The sequence below is a fragment of the Diabrotica virgifera genome, chromosome 3 (genome assembly GCF_917563875.1).
Source record: "Diabrotica virgifera virgifera chromosome 3, PGI_DIABVI_V3a".
Lineage (NCBI taxonomy): Eukaryota > Metazoa > Arthropoda > Insecta > Coleoptera > Chrysomelidae > Diabrotica > Diabrotica virgifera.
This window is the reverse complement of record NC_065445.1, coordinates 8,068,896-8,087,971: the sequence shown is the minus strand read 5'-3', so window position 1 is coordinate 8,087,971 and position 19,076 is coordinate 8,068,896. Positions and strand designations below refer to the sequence as shown.

Here is a 19,076-nt window from a genome sequence, read left to right as displayed (position 1 = left end):
GTATATAGTATATAGTATATAGTATATAGTATATAGTATATAGTATATAGTATATAGTATATAGGATAGACTTTGAATTAGGAGATTGGGCTACTCCCAAAATTTCATTAAAATCCATGCAGTAAAATGCAAATATTGTAAACTATTCATTTCTCAGAAAAATGAACTAATTTGAAATGAAAGTATGACTAATATTCTATTGATTTATACAATAATCTATAGTGTGTCCCCGAACATTTTCTCAAATGCAGGAATTAATAATGCGTAGAACCATAAAATATTTTCAAGTATACAAGGTGTTTCTAAAATATCAAAATAACGAGTAATTTTGTTATTTTTATAGAATGCCAGTAGGTATCTAGTATGATAACGATAATAGACCGGTACGATAAAGTTCTCGGGCGGCCCTTCCGTCCAGCGTTTTGTTTTCTATCCTCGTCGTCTGCTGTCTTATAAATTGTAATAGTCGCAGATTAAGGATGTACCAGAAAGAACTTTCAACAAGAAAAGTTTCAGATTTAAATAACTATTTACCATTTTAATTTTTATTATATTGGTGAATTCTGCATCTGAGACTTTTGAGTTTGTGAAAATATTAAATATGCTGACAGAGAGATAAAACGTAAACTGTATGAACTAATTGTGGACATATGGAGACAGGAGCAGATGCCGAATGATTGGGAAAAAGCAACAATAATACCGATTTTAAAGGATTGCGATGAGGTAGAGTGTAAGAACTATCAGGGATATCACTGCTGGATGTGGCCTACAAAATAATAGCGACAAGCAATCAAATCAGACTGGAGGTACCTACTAGTTAAACCACAGATAGGAAAATATCAAGCAGAATTTAGGAAAGGCAGAGGAACAACCGATCAGATATTCATATTGAAAGGGGTACTGACCATCTGCTGTGAATACAAAATCCCGGCAATAGTATTATTATTATTCATAGATTTTAAAAAGGCATACGACTCTGTCAAGAGAGAAAAAATTGCTGAAGTTATGGAAGAATTTGAAATACCTACGAAGCTAAAGAAACTAGTGACGATGACATTGAAGCGTACGACCTGCAACTTAAGAGTAAAAGAGGGAACCTCAGAAGATTTTGCAGTCCGATCAGGACTTAGGCTCGCTATCAACGCTAATATCTAACATGATACTATAGTCTATTTTTAAACCAAGAGGTGTAATTCAAATTTCCCGCGCCGTAAAGCTTGTTTGTAATTAGTTCAACCTCAGGCAAGTTTACTCCTCTGTTATCAAATTTTGACACTAATGGCATTTATAAAATTTTGACACTATTGGCATTTCATATATTAATTAAGCTAAATCAGCGATTTTTTGTATTTTCTGCGTTATTCCTTTAATTTTTAGATTTTTGGTCTGTTTGTATATAAAAAAAACAGTTGTTTTTAGAACTCTTTAGCGACGTATTAGTATAATATACCTTATATACATGGATCACCATCAAAGGCCGATATGATCAACCAAAAAAGAAGATGTAGGCCCGGTACTTTATGTCTCCGTTAGCAGCCGGTTAGTTAACCGGGGTTTAATCGGGACCTCTTTAGGGTCTCTTGCGTTGTAATAAATGCAATTATAATTATTATTATACTTATTTATAATTATAATAATACTTGTAATTGCATTTATTACAACGCAAGAGACCCTAAAGAGGTCCCGATTAAACCCCAGTTAACTAACCGGCTGTTAACGGAGACATAAAGTACCGGGCCGTATTCGGTGATATTTCTAGTGACTTTCTTGGGTGTGAATCTGTCTTTTTAGTTTACTCCTTTTGGTTTAGAAACAAAGCTTAGAAACAATCATTAGGAATAGCAACTTAAATAGAAATAAGCACATATTGTACAAGAGTCATCATTTAGTGGGATATGCAGATGATGTGGCAATTGTAGCAACGAGTGACAAGATACTGAAAGAGATAACATAAAGATGAATAAATGAAGCGTATAAACTGGGTCTACAAATAAATCAAAAGAAAAGCAACGTTATGAAAGTAGGAAGAGAAAGGGAAGATGTGACAAAGTTCAATGTAAACACACAATTAGGAGAGTTTAAGTTTGAGGAAATAACAAACAAGTGTGAAAAAAGGAAAGAAATTGATGCCAGATTAAGTATAGCCAATCGATCTGCGGGAGCCATGAATTATTTACTAAGATCAAAACAGCTGTCATGGAATGCGAAATTCAGGATTTATAAGACTATAATAAGACCAACTTCGACATACGGATGTGAAACATGGATACTCAACCAAACAACAAAAGAAACAGTAAGGAGATGGGAAAAGAAAATACTCAGAAGAATATTAGGAGGGAAGAAAACAGAGGAAGGGTATATAAGAAGGACAAATGAGGAAGTTTATAGTATTTACAAAGAACCACAAATAGATAACGTAATAAAATCAAGAAGGTTGCAGTGGCTGGGCCATATAGAAAGAATGAACGATGACAGAGTGGTCAAGAAAATAGCATTATAAAAAAAGAGAGGAAGACCACGAAAGCGATGGAGGGAGGCGGTAGTAGAAGACCTGAAGGAAAAGGGAATAAACAACAGACTGGAAGAAGTTGACAAATAACAGAAAGCTATGGAAAAGAAAAACAAAGCTCTGGGCCTAAAAGGCCTGTAAAAAGCTACATATTATCTCTTCGATTATAGGTACTCTTTGTTATATGATCCTCTCAATGCTATCACTGTCGTCACGGACTAACAATATCCAATTTCTTCGTATCAAATGTAGTACTACTTAATATAAACTGTAACATTTATGCTCTAGATATAGCATACCCTTTGGCCCAAACAAAAACAAAAGACAATAAAAAAAATCCATAAAAAGTGAGAGAGGTATTGGCAGTCGGTTCAAAGTCGAGATGGTTATCGATATATTAGGTTGAAAAAGCGTTTAGTACCACAGTTCAGCAGTCCGTGTACGATAGTACCCTCGGGCTACAAGCGCCGCATGATTACTCATTACACTCATTAGACATACTTTCCGGCTTTTGGTACTACTAGGCAAAATCGGTACGGTACTGAAAGGAATTTACTGTACGAGGATTAGTTCTTATTTTATACAGTGCGTTTCATTGATATATTAGTATATACTATCGGTTTACGGTTTACAACGTTCTCCGTCTTTCGATACCCGTTCGCTATTCCTCTCTGTCCGCACATTGATCTACTTGCAGACCTCTTTCATCCATGACTTAGTTTATTCCTGCCTGAAAACTTTTCCTCGGTCTACCTCTTCTTCTTCTACCTTGCGGCTTCCAGTTTTGTACTTGTTTTGAGATTCTGTCTTCATGCATTCTTTGTACATGACCAAACCATCTTAGTTGTATTTCGTTGATTTCATCATTTATTGTATGTGTGACCTTCATTATTTCTCGTATTGGTCACATTTTCTTTTCTTGCAGCTCTTTAGCGTTATGGATCTTTTTCTTGTTTTGATTGTTTATCTGCTTGTCCCAGAGTACTGAGTTTAGAAGCGTACCTTAATTGCTTACCTGCTTTGAATATTTCGTTCTTTAATGACTCCGTCCAGTGTACCATTATTCGTGATTTCCATACCCAGGTATTTATATTCGTCACATTTACTGATTGTTTCTCCTCCGTCTATAGTATCAAGTCCTACTGCGTTCCACCGATATTCATATATTTGGTTTTTCTTCCTACGTTGATCTCTATTCTCCATTTCCTGAATTCCTCTATTAGCTTTCTTGTCATGTAACAGATAATTATCATCGTAGTCTTGTGCTATTAGTATTTGGTCGTCTGCGAAACAAAGAGTATATAGTGTACTGTCATTCATTAGGAGTCTCATGTTATTGCATTTCTGTTTCCAAATTTTCAGAGCTTGTTCCAAATATATTTTAAAAAGTGTTGGAGAGAGGCAGCATCCTTGTTTAAACCCTTTATTTGTCAAAAACCCTTCGGTGAGTTTGTTTGAGGGCAAAAAAGCGGTAAACATTCTAACTCTCTACTATATGGTCTAAAGATATAAGACAAAAAACGAAATTGACAATCTATCGTACTTTGGTAGAGCCTATTATGAGTATTATGACTTATGGGGCAGAAGTTTGGCAGATCACGAAGAAAGATCGAAAAAGAACAGAAGTAGTAGAAATGGATTATCTAAGGAGAGCGTGTGGTATATCCAAAAAAGATCACATCAGGAATGAAGATATTAGAAGGAGGACACATACTGTGTATTCCAGTGTAGTGTAGATAGAATTGAAACGAGACAACTAGTGTGGTATGGTCACGTGAAACGAATGAATGAAGATAGATGGCCAAAGAAAGCTTTAAATTACATACCACAACAAAGAAGAAGAACGGGAAGGCCTTCAGTTGCCTGGGAAGAAAATGTTTTACATCATGAGAGATAGAGCCATCAAAGAAGACGAATGGATGGACAGAAAAAGATGGCGGTCGAAATGCGAGAAGCGGCAGAGGCTGTAGGAACCTCGCTTATAGATATATAGAGTTTGTTTCCTTGTTTTAATTCTCGTGGTCGTGTTGTTATAAAAAACTAAATTATTTTTACGATTTCTATGTTTATATTTGTATTCTCTATTACCTCCCATAACTTTACCAAAGGTGCACTGTCGTAGACCGTACGAAGATTAGTTCTTATTTTATACAGTGCGTTTCATTGATATCAATATAAAAAACAAAACCAAAGAAAATAAATTATACATACATACCGACAGATAAATTCAAAATAAATATGAAAGATTTCGCAACTAACTTCAGACTGTTGCTTTTAGGCAGTAAGTACTAGGGTAAGTACTAGGGAAAGTTGTCCGAAGTGCATCTCTACACACTCGTTCAACTTCGAGGAACACATTCGCGCGGGATGAACTAACGTCGAGTCCTCTGACTCGGTCGCAAAAACCTCCACAGAATGAAAGTAGCCCGAGGCAAAGCGAAGGCGCATGAAGTACCTCTCTACACTCTCGTACTCGCTGAACTTCGATCAACTTCGAGAGTAGTATAATGGACGCTTTACACAACTTAATAAAAAGAAAGTTACAAGAAGCCAGCAAATACATCTTTTGTTTGTATATCTCACAAAAGCGTATGGCACGAGCCCTGTGAGTAATCTGTGGCAGGCTCTTTAACGATCTTCGTTAAGCACGATCATCGCCTCAGTCAAACAATAATACAATAAAGCAATAGCAAAAATCAAACTAAACAACACCTTATCAGAAGAATTTCCGATAACAAAAGGATTACAAGTATGCTGTCTCTCTCCAATCCTATTCAAGATTTATTTAAATGAAGCACTAAAACAATGAAGAAGATCTTGTTCAGAGATGGGGATCCAACTTGACGACGATACAACATTGTTTACTCTAGATTGTGCGGACGACCAAGTCATAGTGACAGCAGACAAGGAAGATTCATATTCATGACGAAACGGTTATTTCCAACATATGAAGAGTGGGACCTTTCTGTAAATAGAAACAAAACAATACTTATGCATCGGGAATGAAGTAGAAGATCTAATGATCAACGAACATGAAACAATCAAGAACTGTGAGGAATATATAAATATATATATATTTGGGAACAATAATCAAAAAGAGTGGGCGCACCGAAAAAGAGATAGAGCAAAGGATCGTGAAAGGAAAAGGGTGATTGGATGCCTAAACCCGATGCTATGGTCAAAAGAACTGTCTAATCAAAGAAAACATCTCATATTTAACTCAATCTTTAAAAGTATAGTGCTCTATGGAAGAGAAACATGGCAACTTACTAAATCCCTGGAACGACATCTACTTGTTATATAAATGGACTTCTGGAGATCAGCTAGAAAATCAAAGCTTAAAAGAATACAAAATGACCACCAAATCAGAAATATAATGGGAGTCAAGTCAACAATCATAGATGAAATTCAAAGGAGACAACTGATCTGGTATGGTCATGTAAAAAGAATTTACGACGCCAGGCTGCCAAAACAAATTTTAAAATGGACTAAGAGAAAGAAGGAAGAGAGAAACGCCGAAACAATCCTGACTAGGCGACATTCAGAAGGAAATATTGGAAAGGAACCTTTACTCTGAGTGACACACACCTGAGTGACTGAGCTAAGCTAAGGGTGTAACGATGGCTATCTTGGATGATTGAGGTAATATTTTCGAATATTATTTCAATTAGCTGGGGTAGTCCATCGCTATACTCGTTACACATTTACAACAAAATCGAAAACATCTTGAAGAAAATCTCATAAAAGAAGTCAGTATGTGTATATTATTGGAGACTAATGCCATTGTGTATATTGGAGACTAAAGAATACGTTTTCAAACAAAGTCGCTCCAAAACTACTGAGTAACATTTATAAACGCCCTCATTCTATTATGTTAGGTTCGATCTCTGCACAGATACCAGAAATTTTTAATTTAACTGAGCCACCACCGTGCTTCGGATGGCACGTAAAGAGATATACGTATATATTAGAGAAAGAAATGCATATAAAAACACTGACCGGTCTTGTGGGACAGCTTTCTTACTATAACATTGATCTAACCTGGTATATCTTAGGGAACATGTTGTGCATCATACCAAAGCTATAATATCCATAGGATTCTGGCCTTTGGCACCAATTTATTGAGTAATTTCTTCAATATTTCACTAATCTAACATTCTACGATCACTAATACACGGCTCTTAGTTGCTTACAACGAATACACAGTGTGTTAATAACATAGTCAAGTAAATTAGATAAACTATTTTAATTTAAACAAACTTACAATTAAGTAAAAAAAAAAGAATGTGTGTGTACTTTGTGCGCACGTAAGAAGTTATACCTACTTCTATTATATGATTTCAACGAAATTAATATAATTTAAACAGTTTATTTATGTTTTATTTAAATATTAAACTAATTTTAGTACTTACTACTTTTCAAATTTTTTTATTAAAACAGTACCAAATATTAAAAAAATAAAAGAATAAAACACACACAAACACATTGAAAAATGCCGCAAATGATTTCTGAACAATAATTGTCGGAAAAAATTTTAACTAAATACGTATTTTTTGAAAAAAAATTATATAATAAATAGGTATACCTTATACTTACAATCATAAAATGTATAAAAAAAATAAAAGTTTCTATTGGGGTTCGAACCCGCTTATGTTTGCGCAGTTAGTATTGGAATTCATTCATCTTACACTTCTACCCACGGAGACACCTGCATCATGTGGGAAGATCGACGAACTAAACGGTTTAAACTTTTGACAGTTCTGAATATAACCAAATTATTTTGATTTTTGTAGAATATTGAAATATTAAAATACAACAAAACATAGAGTAAGAAAACAAGATATTTGGTGAATATTGACAAAAATTTTGATGTAATCAAATTATGTAAATAAAAGCATTACATACTATTTTGGTAGGTTCATTTTAAATTTTCCAAATAGGTAGGTATGGTTCAAGTGGAAATCGGTGGGACTGTGCATTTTATCAATGAAATAAGATATGTCTCAGACACTCTAAAAGCCGCTAACGATAAAATGTTTTAACATCGCATTAATCATTGTAAATTAGTCGACGGATATTAGTACAGTAAAAATAATAAGACGAGAACTGGACGATAATTATTATAAAGAATAAATTTTAAAGTTTTTTCTACTTTAATGACAAAAAAGCAAGCTCATTAGCAGAAACCAATTCAAAATTATTTTGCACATCATATGTGAAACATTATTTGGTTGAACAATCTCATTTTTGTTGGCACAAAAATATATTAATTTGTCTGGACTAAATTACAGTTCTGTTTATCTTGTTACTACCAACATTCACACACTGTTGCCAAACTGAATTTTGTTATTTTGAGTGTAAATTTTTTCCACGGATCTCTGAGGGTACACCTATGTAATTTTTTATTAGAATACTGAAACATTTACAATAAATTATTAGATACGTACCTGTCGCTTTTGAAAACTATTTAAAAAGTCACTACAATTATAAACTTGCTTTTTTCTCTGCCATCACAACAATAAAAACTAATATACACAACATTTGTTTATCCATAATCTCCAACAATTATTGACAGATGATTTTAACACCCAATCAGATCCCGTATAACGTTTGAGCGACTAATACCATACTGTCGGTGTGCGCATGCGCCCAGGAAAATAAAAATTCACCCTCGTGCCTAAAGAAGTATAACTTTAAAAACTTTTTATCTATATCGGTATATCTTTTGATATATTTTTTTTTAAATCTCTTTCACTTGTTTGTAATACCTAAGGCCTTTGTACCATACCTTGTTTTTTCCCTTAAACTCTAATAAGTTCTGTGGCTTCAACGAAAGCCAACAGTTTTCTTATTGGTAGTTTTAGGATCTCTTCTATTTCTGGTTCAAACCTCAGTTGACCAGTGAATTCCTACTTAAATCACTTCACATTGCAATGGCCGAGTATGCGTATGGCAGTCCTTTCTTCCATTTCGCACTTTCTGCACCATGGTTCATTGCATCTTAGGTACTACCTAGTTTGTATAGGTGATTTCTTAAACGGCAATGTCCAGTCAATATTTCAGCGACCGTTTTGATCTCTCGTTTATTGAGGTTCATAAAATTGTTTGAGTTTTATATCAATACCTATTCTTGATTAATTTTTAGTCTGGATTTGCCCTTCCTATTTCTGAACCTCGTTTTTCGTAGCATCTTTAGTGATGCTACAGAAAGGTACTGGGCCTTCTAAAGTATCTCTCGAGTCTCGAGCCTTGTCTTGCCAACATATCTGCTTGTTCTTTCTCATGAACCCCTTCATGACTCGGCACCCATATCAAAGACACTTTATTGTCTTTTGCCAGGTTATTGAAGAGATCTTTGCAGTTCCTCACCAGTTTTGATTTCGTGAGTGGGTCCTTAACTGCCAGAATAGCCGCTTGACTATCTGTAATCCAAATGGATTATAAATAGGTATATCTTCCATAAAAGTATAATTCATTTGGATGATTTTTAAATTCTTTTCAATAAAAAATATAATTTGTTTAGAAATTAAATTAATCCGGGAACAGTCGCGCTCACTTCTGTCACGTAAATAAAACATTTTAAATAAAAAAATACCTACGCATTACTACAATCTTCCTCGATGCACTTACGAGTGGAAAGTTATGTTGCAATATTGTTCATCAATAAGTAATCACGGAAAAGGATAAAATGTTAGATTTTTCTAACGGCACGACTGCTTCCGGGTTAATAATATTTATTATATGATATTTTCATAAACCAATTTTTCTATTATTATATTTAGTATTATAATAATGGCCGGTTTCACCAACGACAAATAGTAGTTTATTCTATGAATAATGAATAAAGTTATTCGATCAATAAACTGACATTTCTCCATTTTACTAACGTCAAATAAGACTTATTTTATTTATTTATCAAATAAATATTTACTCTTCGAATAAATGGGCGAGTTATATAATCTCACTGTAAATATTTATAAGAAAGCAAATTCGTCAGTTATAACTTTAAATTATCAAAATTATATTGAAACAAAATATAAATATAAACGTCTAATAAATTTTATTTGACGAATAATTATTCACTGATTTATTTGTTGTTGGTGAAACCAGACCTCTTAATGATTCTTTAAAGTTTATTTTTGCAAATATTTGCGCATGGAAAAGAACAAAAATACGAAATATACCTATCCATTCTAAAACATTTTATTGTTTGTTTTTAGTTATTTCACAGCAAAAGTGGTGTTTATTTAAAATTAAAATGTACTTAATTTAATATAATAATATAAATAAAATGGTTAAAATGAGATAAAATAAAATATGTGTGGATAAAAAATTGCGACTAAGCATATCTACTGCTGCCCTCTATACAAAACAGTACGAACTCCTTCCATGCTAAAACAATTTTATAGGTTTCTATACTGTCGGATAGTAAAAGTGTTTTTTATTTAAAATTATACATACATCAATCAACGATTATACCTAAAAATGAGTCATATTTAACATCTTAATCTTAATAAATATTCACTTTTATTTAAATAGAAATACACAACCCTTCAGAATCCATGTCGTCTGTCAATCAGATGTTCCATGTTCAATCTCAATCTCAAATGCCTCGTTTGACTTGACATTTTAGAAAATAAAAGTGGTGTACTCATAGTAGGTGTTACTCGGACGTACTGTTACGTCAATAAACTTATGTGTTTGTTATTAAAAAACTCCATAAACCCTTAACAGTTCACACAAAACAGCGACCCTATGATTAGGTAAGCCCTTTCATTAACGATTACCTTTCTTAACGGGTCGAGAAAAGTTAAATTCGGCCTAAGTAAGTGCCCTACCCCACGTATTAATCATTCTTCTTATCGTCTTTTTATTACGACTTAACCATTTTATTAATGCGGTCTCCAAAAAAGAGAAAAAGATGCACGCACCTGCACAGCGTGCAATTTGAGCATCACTATATCCATCACAGCCGGGTCATTCTTATCAGATGAATCAAGTGTAGGAAGAAGTGCATGGATGAGCTTATAGTAGTTTTTAAAGTAATATCGACTCTATTTTAAAGCAATAGTTTAATTAAAGATGCACTTTTAAAAGCAGTTTGCATTTTAGGTAAGGGTTAGTCAATACCTTGCAAAACTACTGTTACAAATTTTGCAATGAATCTGTCAAAGCATCATGTGCATTAACATTAAAATAAAAGAATGTCTATCAAATCTAATAATGCATTGTTTGTATGGGACATTTATACTTCAACAGAACTTCTATAATTAATATATTTGAGAGGTTTTGTTAATGTTTGTACTATTTAGTCAATACATTTTTGTCTATTTGCACTAGTATGTTATAAATAGGTATACCTTGAATTCAATTGTATTACAAGTCACTGTTTACCACTACAAATATAAAGAAACCATGGTATGATAACATCCCTTAGACATATTATGAAAACCTATTACTTTAATGTGTTTGTTATTAAAAAACTATGATTAGGTAAACCCTTTCATTAACGATTACCATTCTTAACAGGCCGAGAAAAGTTAAATTTGGCCTAAGTAAGTGCCTTACCCCCAATGAACTGTCAACACTGATGGAATGGCCCCGTCCCATTCCAACAGTGAAGCGAAGATAGGCGCCAACATACAAGAGAGAGGTTCTAGCACTTCTAGAGAGACATGAGAGAGACAGAGAATTTTCAGGTAAAATTTGCTACAACTACAAGGTACCTGACTAGCACTGTCCGATTATCTTCCCTCCTTTACCTGATTATCTTCTATCTCATCCTGGCGCCATTAACTTCGTTTTATGGCGATTCCATCAGTGTTGACAGTTCGTTGCTTACCCCACGTATTAGTCATTGTTCTTATCGTCTTATTATTATGACAACCATTTTATTAATGCGGTCTCTCTAAAAAAGAGTAAAAGATGCACGCACTTGCACAGAGTGCAATTTGAGCATCACCATATCCACCACAGCCGGTATCATTATTATCAGATGAATCAAGTTTAGGAAGAAGTACATGGATGAGCTTATAGTAGTTTTTAAAGCAATATGGACTCTATTTTAACCCTCTAACTGTTATGACCGTCTGTAGACAGTGTTCATTTTTCTAGTTAAATTCAGAATTGTCAATAAATAATATAGCTTAAATGATATTGTTTGTTTTTCAATTTTAATTTTTTAATTTAAATTTTAAAAACAAACAATATCATTTAAGCTATATTTATTGACAATTCTGAATTTAACTAGAAAAATGATCACTGTCTACAGACGGTCATAACGGTTAGACGGTTATTGGCATTTATAATGCATTGTTTGTATGGGATATTTGTACTTCAACAGAACTTCTATAATCAATATATTTGAGAGGTTTTCTTCGGTTTTGTTAATATTTCTACTACTTAGTTAATATATTTCTGTCTATTTGCATTAGTATGTTATAAATATGTAGTTGTATCTTCAATTCAATGTACAGTAGACTCGCGATTATCCGAGGTAACTGGGACCGTGACTACCTCGGATACGGAAAAACTCGGTTAACAATGAGATTGGTTATATTGATAGAAAAACACGTAAATAATCATAACTGTGGATATTTTAATGACAAGCTTTATTCCTCTTTTTGATTTTGAATCAGTGATGTTGTGTCAAGGTTGAAAATTGTAACTCACCTGTTATTACTTTTGCCTCGGTTAACCGAGGGGCTCGGATGACCGAGACTCGGATAATCGCGAGTCTACTGTATTATAAGTCACTTTTTACCACTACAAATGTGAAGAAACGCTGGTATGGATGTATGATAACATCCCTTAGATATATATCATGAAAACCTATTACTTTTTATGTATTTGTTATTAAAAAACTCCATTAACTTTTAGCAGTGCACACAAAACAGTGACCCTATGATTAGGTAAGCCCTTTCATTACGGTTGTGAAAAGTTAAAATTGGCCTACGTAAGTGCCCTACCCCATGTATTAATCATTCTTCTTATCATTGTTATATAACTACTTAACCATTTTATTAATGCAGTCTCTCTAAAAAAGAGTAAGAGATGCACACACAGATGCATCAAGTGTAGGGAGAAGTGCATGGATGAGCTTATAGTAGTTTTTAGAATAATATAGACTCTATTTTAAAGCAATAGTTTAATAAAAGATGCACTTTTAAAAGCAATTTGAATTTTAGGTAAGAGTTAGTTAATACCTTGCAAAACTACTGTTACAAATTTTGCAATAAATCTGTCAAAGCATCATGTGCATTAACATTAAATTACAAGAATGTTTACCAAATCTAATAATGCATTGTTTGGATTGCATTGTAACTATTCATTTAATCACTATTTTAAATATTTAAAAATTTTTAGATGAATAATGACGCAACTGTAGATAGGGTTGAAAATGGGGGGAGTAAATTAAGATAATGAAATTCGAACCAATAGGGATAAAAATACAAGCCATCATTGTAAGAATAAACGCCATACCGATGCTCTTGGACGATTACTCCACATTTAATCCCTATTTTAAATATTTAAAAATCGTTTTTTTGCTCTCTTGAGAAGTTTGACTTTTTGCCGTTACGTCATTCTTCTTCCGGACTGGCAATATAGCCTCCAATGAGACACATTTCGAAAGGTTTATATATTTAAGTGACTTTTATTTAATTTTTTGCACAAGTTATTTATATGTGGACCCCACTGTAATCTTGGGTCGAAGAGAACTCCTAAAAACCCAATCTTGTTGACTCCATCATTCATATCATCTACATCTCTCATTGTGAAAATCACTTGTTTAGTTCTATTGTTGTTCTGAACCAGCCTATTTGCAGCACACCATTGCTCAGAGATGTGTCTTGCTACCATAGAACCCTCCAGCACATCCTCAATATTATCAGCTGTGAAGACCACCATAGCCATCTTCAAAGAGTGTATACTTAGCATTATGTTCCATGTTTGGAAGATCTTTAATATAAATCAAAAATAAAATGGGCCCAGCATGGAACCCTGGGTTACTCCAATATTTAACATATTCTCTACCAACAACTCACCACCAACCCTCACAACCTGCACCCTTCTTCTTCTTTTGACATCATAACCCTGGGTGAGTCTTTGCCTGTGTGGCTATGTAGTTCCATTCAGATCTCTCTTGTGCTCTTCTCCATTGTCTTATATTCATGGTTTTCAGGTCGTCTTCCATGTCATACAACCAACTAGTTCTGGGCCTTCCTTTTTTTCATTTCGCTATCGGCTTCCATTGTACCTACTATTTTCTTTGCTGTTTTTGCATCTTCTTATGAATAATATGACTGTCACTTAACTCTGTATCATAAGGCCTATTCGCGCTGTATACCCCGAGAATACCCAGAGGGAGAACGCCTGCGCATTACAAAATTGGACGTTCAATAAGGTCGAATATTTCCCTACGAAAACGTAATGCGCAGGCGATCTCCCTCTGGGTAAGTTCAGGATACGTTCAGGGCATGCTCCACGAATAAGTCTTTGACTTTTCACAAATCTTACAATATCACAACCTGCACCTTACCTTTCAGATATTATTTTATCAGCTCAATAATCTCAGAACAAAAGTTATATATTTTTTTTATTATTACTGCAGGAGGATTTCATGGCTTACCAAGTCAAAAGCCTTTCTCAAGTCACACAAGAGACTGAGATAAATTGAAGCTTATGAAATAACCCTCTAATATTATATAATATGAGGTTTAAAATACCTAAAAGTGTATTTTTATTTTTTCGCAAACCAAATTGACATTCAGAAAACATACTGTTGACCTCAAAAAAATCTACTATTTATAGTTCCATTCATTTTTCCACAGTTTTCGAAATAATTGGCAGCAGTGAGACTGACCAAAAATTTTCTTGCAGGTTTGAGTCCCATTTTTTTAACATTAAATAAATTATTGACTTTTTAAGAACAGACAGAAAAACATGTTCTTTGATGCAGATATTAATTAGCTTAATAAGTGGAATTAGTATGACATTTTTTATTGTTTTGATTAAATTTACATTCAGTCCAAAATTTTCACCGCTGTTTATATTTTTTTAAATTATTGATAATATCCTGTACTGTGTTAAAAGTTATTTATAAAAATAATAGTCTCCCGTTTTATACCGCTCACGTGGCTTTGGGAGTATAGCAGGGTAGTCTGCTATATATAGGGCCTACGGTGTACAAGGAAGGTAACAGGGCCACTGCTATGCTTCAACCACCTATTATTACCCCGGGTTTTACCCAAGGTACTCATTTTATTCAGGCTGAGTCGACCTGGGGCCTATAAACATTTTAAAAATGCTAGTTGTTCTTGCCGGCGGTAGGATTTGAACTTGGACCACCGGCATGCGAGCCAAGCACACTACCGCTTAGCTACGCCGGCCACTGAAAGTGATTTATGAGAAAGAAAATTAATTTGCCTAAGATGATGAAGTATTAAAAAATGTTTTGCAAATAAAGACTTTGAGATGATTGTTTGTGCAGCTTAATATAATCTTTGCCTTACTGTCCACCCATGTCATCCATCCAACTTTATATCTTTCTTTTAAAAACAATATTTTAACTTTTTCATTCTAGGTAACCTAGTTTTAAAATGAATAGAGATGATTATGATCTGCTACAGTTTAAGTTTAAAAGAGAACCTGTAAACAATGCTGCCCTAGATCTATTACAAGGACTTGAAAATCGTAGTTTAGGATCCGTTAAGAAGAATGTCAAATCCAAAGAAGGCATTGAACTCTTTGCAGAGGAAGAGTTTGTTAGGAAGCAGGAGTTCAGTGAAATGGTAAGTTATTCTTTGTATTTGTAGTGTAAATCCTATTCCCTAGTTTCTTCACTTATCCGTCTATCAATAGCTCTCTCCCATAATTTCATGGTGTGACTAAGTGTTTTTAATTATTATGATCTTTATTAAGTATTTCACAAACAATTTTTAGCGCTGTGAGATGCCAGGTATACCCAGATCCACTTTCCTGATGGTGTTCAGCCCTGATGGTTCCAAAGTAGCTTCGACACACGGCAACCACAACATCTATATAACGGATCTTAGGAATGGTAGGAATATAAAAACTCTGGTCGGCCACCCGAGGACACCATGGTGTATCGCCTTCCATCCAACATCAGAACAAATCGTTGCTTCAGGCTGTCTAGGTGGGCAAGTCAGGATATGGGATTTAAGTGTAAGTTTAACACATTCATTTGCTATGTATTTGCTAGAACAGTATATTTTGTTTTGAGAAGTTATATTAGAAATAAAAGCGAAAACTTTTCGCTTTCTTTATTCGTCATCTGTTGTCTTATAAATTGTAAAAGTCACAGATTAAGGATGTACCAATAGTCTGACCAGATTATTGGAGAATGGGCCATTTTTGGGAAAAGTTATTTACCAGCAATTTTATTGATGGAATCGAATTTTATGATTGTATATATTAATAATATAGGTATGCAAAGTCCGCAGATAGTGTGCTACTTTTTTTATAAACAAAATGGCGCTCGACAATCGTGTTTTTTCCAATTTTTGCCTATAACTCCAAAGATTTTAACTTTACACCAAAAACACCCAAATAAAAATTCACCGTAATTAAATTTTACATAAAGACGTGTTTTTCCCGATTTACTTCGACGAAAATTTTCCCCGGAAAATGCGGATTTTTCTAGCAAGATGTTTAATTTTCAACTAAAATTTTAGATAAGTAATTGTTTATCAATAATTAAATAACTTGGTAATATAAAAGCTCCTTTCGTATATATTACAATTCCAGAAGCCGATGGAAATTGAATGAACAATTTAGCAACAATTGAATTGTTAATTAAAAATTTACGGTCGTTATCATAACCACAATAATTATGATACATAAAAATAACTATGATTTTTGTATAAACAAACACTGTACTTATCTAATGTACTTTACAGAATTGAAATTGGACTATTTAAGCGGTCTCAGGAATATTTTAGAATTATAAACAATTTTTTGGCTTATAAACAAATAGAATATCTCGGGAAATATTAAATTCAATTAAATCATGAAAACGGTATTGGAAAAAAAGCGGCAGGACGTATCTTCTAAAAGAAAAAACGTTTAATTTTAACCTAAAAAGGCCAATTTCAATTCTGTAAACTACATTAGATAGGTACAGTGTTGTTTTATACAAAAACCATAGTTATTATTATGTATCTTAATTATTGTGGTTATTATAGCAACCGTAAATTTTTAATTAACAATTCAATTGTTGCTAAACTGTTCATTAAATTTCCATCGGCTTCTGGAATTATAATCTATGCGAAAAGTGCTTTTATATTACCAAGTTATGTAATTATTGATAAACAATTACTTATCTAAAATTTTAGTTGAAAATTAAAGCTTTTGTTGGAAAAACCCGCATTTTCCGGGGAAAATTTTCGTCGAAGTAAATCGGGAAAGACACGTCTCTATGCAGAATTTAATTGCGGTGAATTTTTATTTGAGTGTTTTTGGTGTAGGGTTAAAATCTTTGGAGTTATAGAGCAAAAATTGGAAAAAACACGATTTTCGGGCGCCATTTTGTTTATAAAAAAAGAAGCACAGCACACTATCTGCGGACTTTGCATACCCATATTATTAATATATATAATCATAAGATTCGATTCCAACAATAAAATTGCTGGTAAATAACTTTTCCTTCTATTTTGCTAATTAGCCCAGAGTAAGAAAGAAGTTCCCAACAAGAAAAGTTTCCAGATTTAAATAATTATTTATCATTTTAATTTTTATTATAATGGTGAATTCTGTATCTGAGACTTTTCGCTTTTATTTAAGAGATGTCGCTGATTGCGTCCCAAAGTGGATTTTAAACAATCTTTAAGATTCCATACAAAATAGACAGTTTGGTTTCGTTTTTCTTCAGATAAACTGTCTTTTTTACTTACATATATTAGGAAGTTATTATTTAAAAATTGAAAAAGACTGAAATGCTTTGTAAACACTTATGACAAATTATTGATTAGATGGTCAATTTCAGATGGCGATTAGATGATCTGTGGGTTTCACAATGTATTCTCTGCACTCTGTTTCTGGTAAGGATATCCCTGGTCTTAAGGAGTCTTCTTGTGGCCTAGTGGAAGAATTTTCTGGTCTTTCTAGTTGCCATTCAACTCACAATATGTGAGGTTTCAATCCTCTTTAAATTCCAACCACGTGGGAAGAGTCCTGTGTTGTCCTGGATAATATCCAGGAATGTTTGCAACATCGCTAAATAATATTAAAAATATGTAGTACATAATATTGTACTACATATTATATATTATATTTATATATTATAGTTTTCAACATTTATCAGGACAGGTGTGGGACAGACTGATAAATTTCAGGTGAAAGCAGGATTGCACCAAGGCTCGGTGCTTAGTCCTTATTTATTCTCATTACTTTTGGACCAGATAACAGCGAAACTACAGGGTAGCATTCCATGGTGCCTAATATATGCTGATGATGTAGTGTTAATAGGAAATACTGAAAGAGACTTCGAAAAAAAACTGGAACAGTGGAGACAAGCTCTGGAGGAAAAAGGTTTAAAACTTAGTAGGACAAAAACAGAGTATTTGGAATGTTCATTTAAAGATGGAGTTACTACAAATAAAATGGTATCTTTGGATGGTGAAATGATTGTGAAAAGCAATAGTTTTAAGTATCTAGGATCGGTATTACAGAGTAATGGAGAAATAGATGGAGATGCATGCAGTAGAATTAGGGCTGGATGGATGAAGTGGAAAGAAGCGAGTGGTGTGTTGTGTGACAGAAAAATTCCAATGAAGCTGAAGGGAAAATTCTATAAAACAGCCATGAGACCGGCTGTGATGTACGGAACTGAATGTTGGGCAGTGAAAAAGAAAGAGGAACAACGAATGCATGTGGCGGAAATGAGAATGCTTAGATGGATGAGTGGAGTGACAAAGAAGGATAAAATTAGAAATGAGTATATTAGGGGAAGTCTAGGTATGCCACCAATTGATGCCAAAATGAGAGAGCATAGGTTAAGATGGTTTGGTCATGTTCAACGTCGAGACGTCAATCACCCAATATGAAGAATAGCTGAAGTGCAGATTCCTGGAAGAAGTAGGAGAGGAAGACCAAAGAAGACCTGGGGGGAGACGATAAGGCAGGACATGTTGGTAAAGGGGATTAACATTGATATGACCCAAGATGAATTGTGTGGAGAAATGCAATTAGGGAAGCCGACCCCGCATAGGGATAAGGCAAAGAGAATGATGATGATGAATACTTTTCAACATTTAAAGGGGTTTTACCCAAAACATTTTGGTGGCTCAGGCATGCACATTATTGTAAGTATGACCTCTTGTATTTTTAATCTTTGTCAACATTTTAAATTACTTTTCCTAACTAATTGGACTATAGTTATTTTAAAACTTTTATTAACCCTGATGATGGATTTTTTAATCCGAAAACGTTATGTGATTTTTTGTAACCCTTATTTAGGGAATTTAAAATATAGGTACCTGTTACAAAGGATCTGGTATTTTTTTTTCTGGCCCTGTTCACAGCCACTATGTTAGTGGTGTGTACTGAA

General features: G+C 33.7%; 1 protein-coding gene and 1 long non-coding RNA gene across 3 annotated transcripts in view; one reads left to right on the top strand and one right to left on the bottom strand.

Moving 5' to 3' along the window:
* Window positions 1–9,690: 9,690 nt before the first annotated feature.
* Window positions 9,691–10,165, bottom strand: LOC126882776 (uncharacterized). The gene is made up of 2 exons (XR_007697383.1): window positions 10,060–10,165; window positions 9,691–9,988 (listed from the first exon to the last, which is right to left on the bottom strand). It is a non-coding gene; the product is annotated as an uncharacterized LOC126882776 (long non-coding RNA).
* Window positions 10,074–19,076, top strand: part of LOC114330203 (uncharacterized) — a 76,769-nt gene continuing 67,766 nt past the window's right edge. For both annotated transcript variants that reach the window (XM_050647799.1, XM_050647798.1), the window contains exons 1-3: window positions 10,074–10,272; window positions 15,093–15,300; window positions 15,452–15,694. In XM_050647799.1, coding sequence (XP_050503756.1) covers window positions 15,109–15,300; window positions 15,452–15,694 — 435 coding nt within the window. In that variant the 5' untranslated portion in view covers window positions 10,074–10,272; window positions 15,093–15,108. The remainder of the gene's footprint in view (window positions 10,273–15,092; window positions 15,301–15,451; window positions 15,695–19,076) is intronic.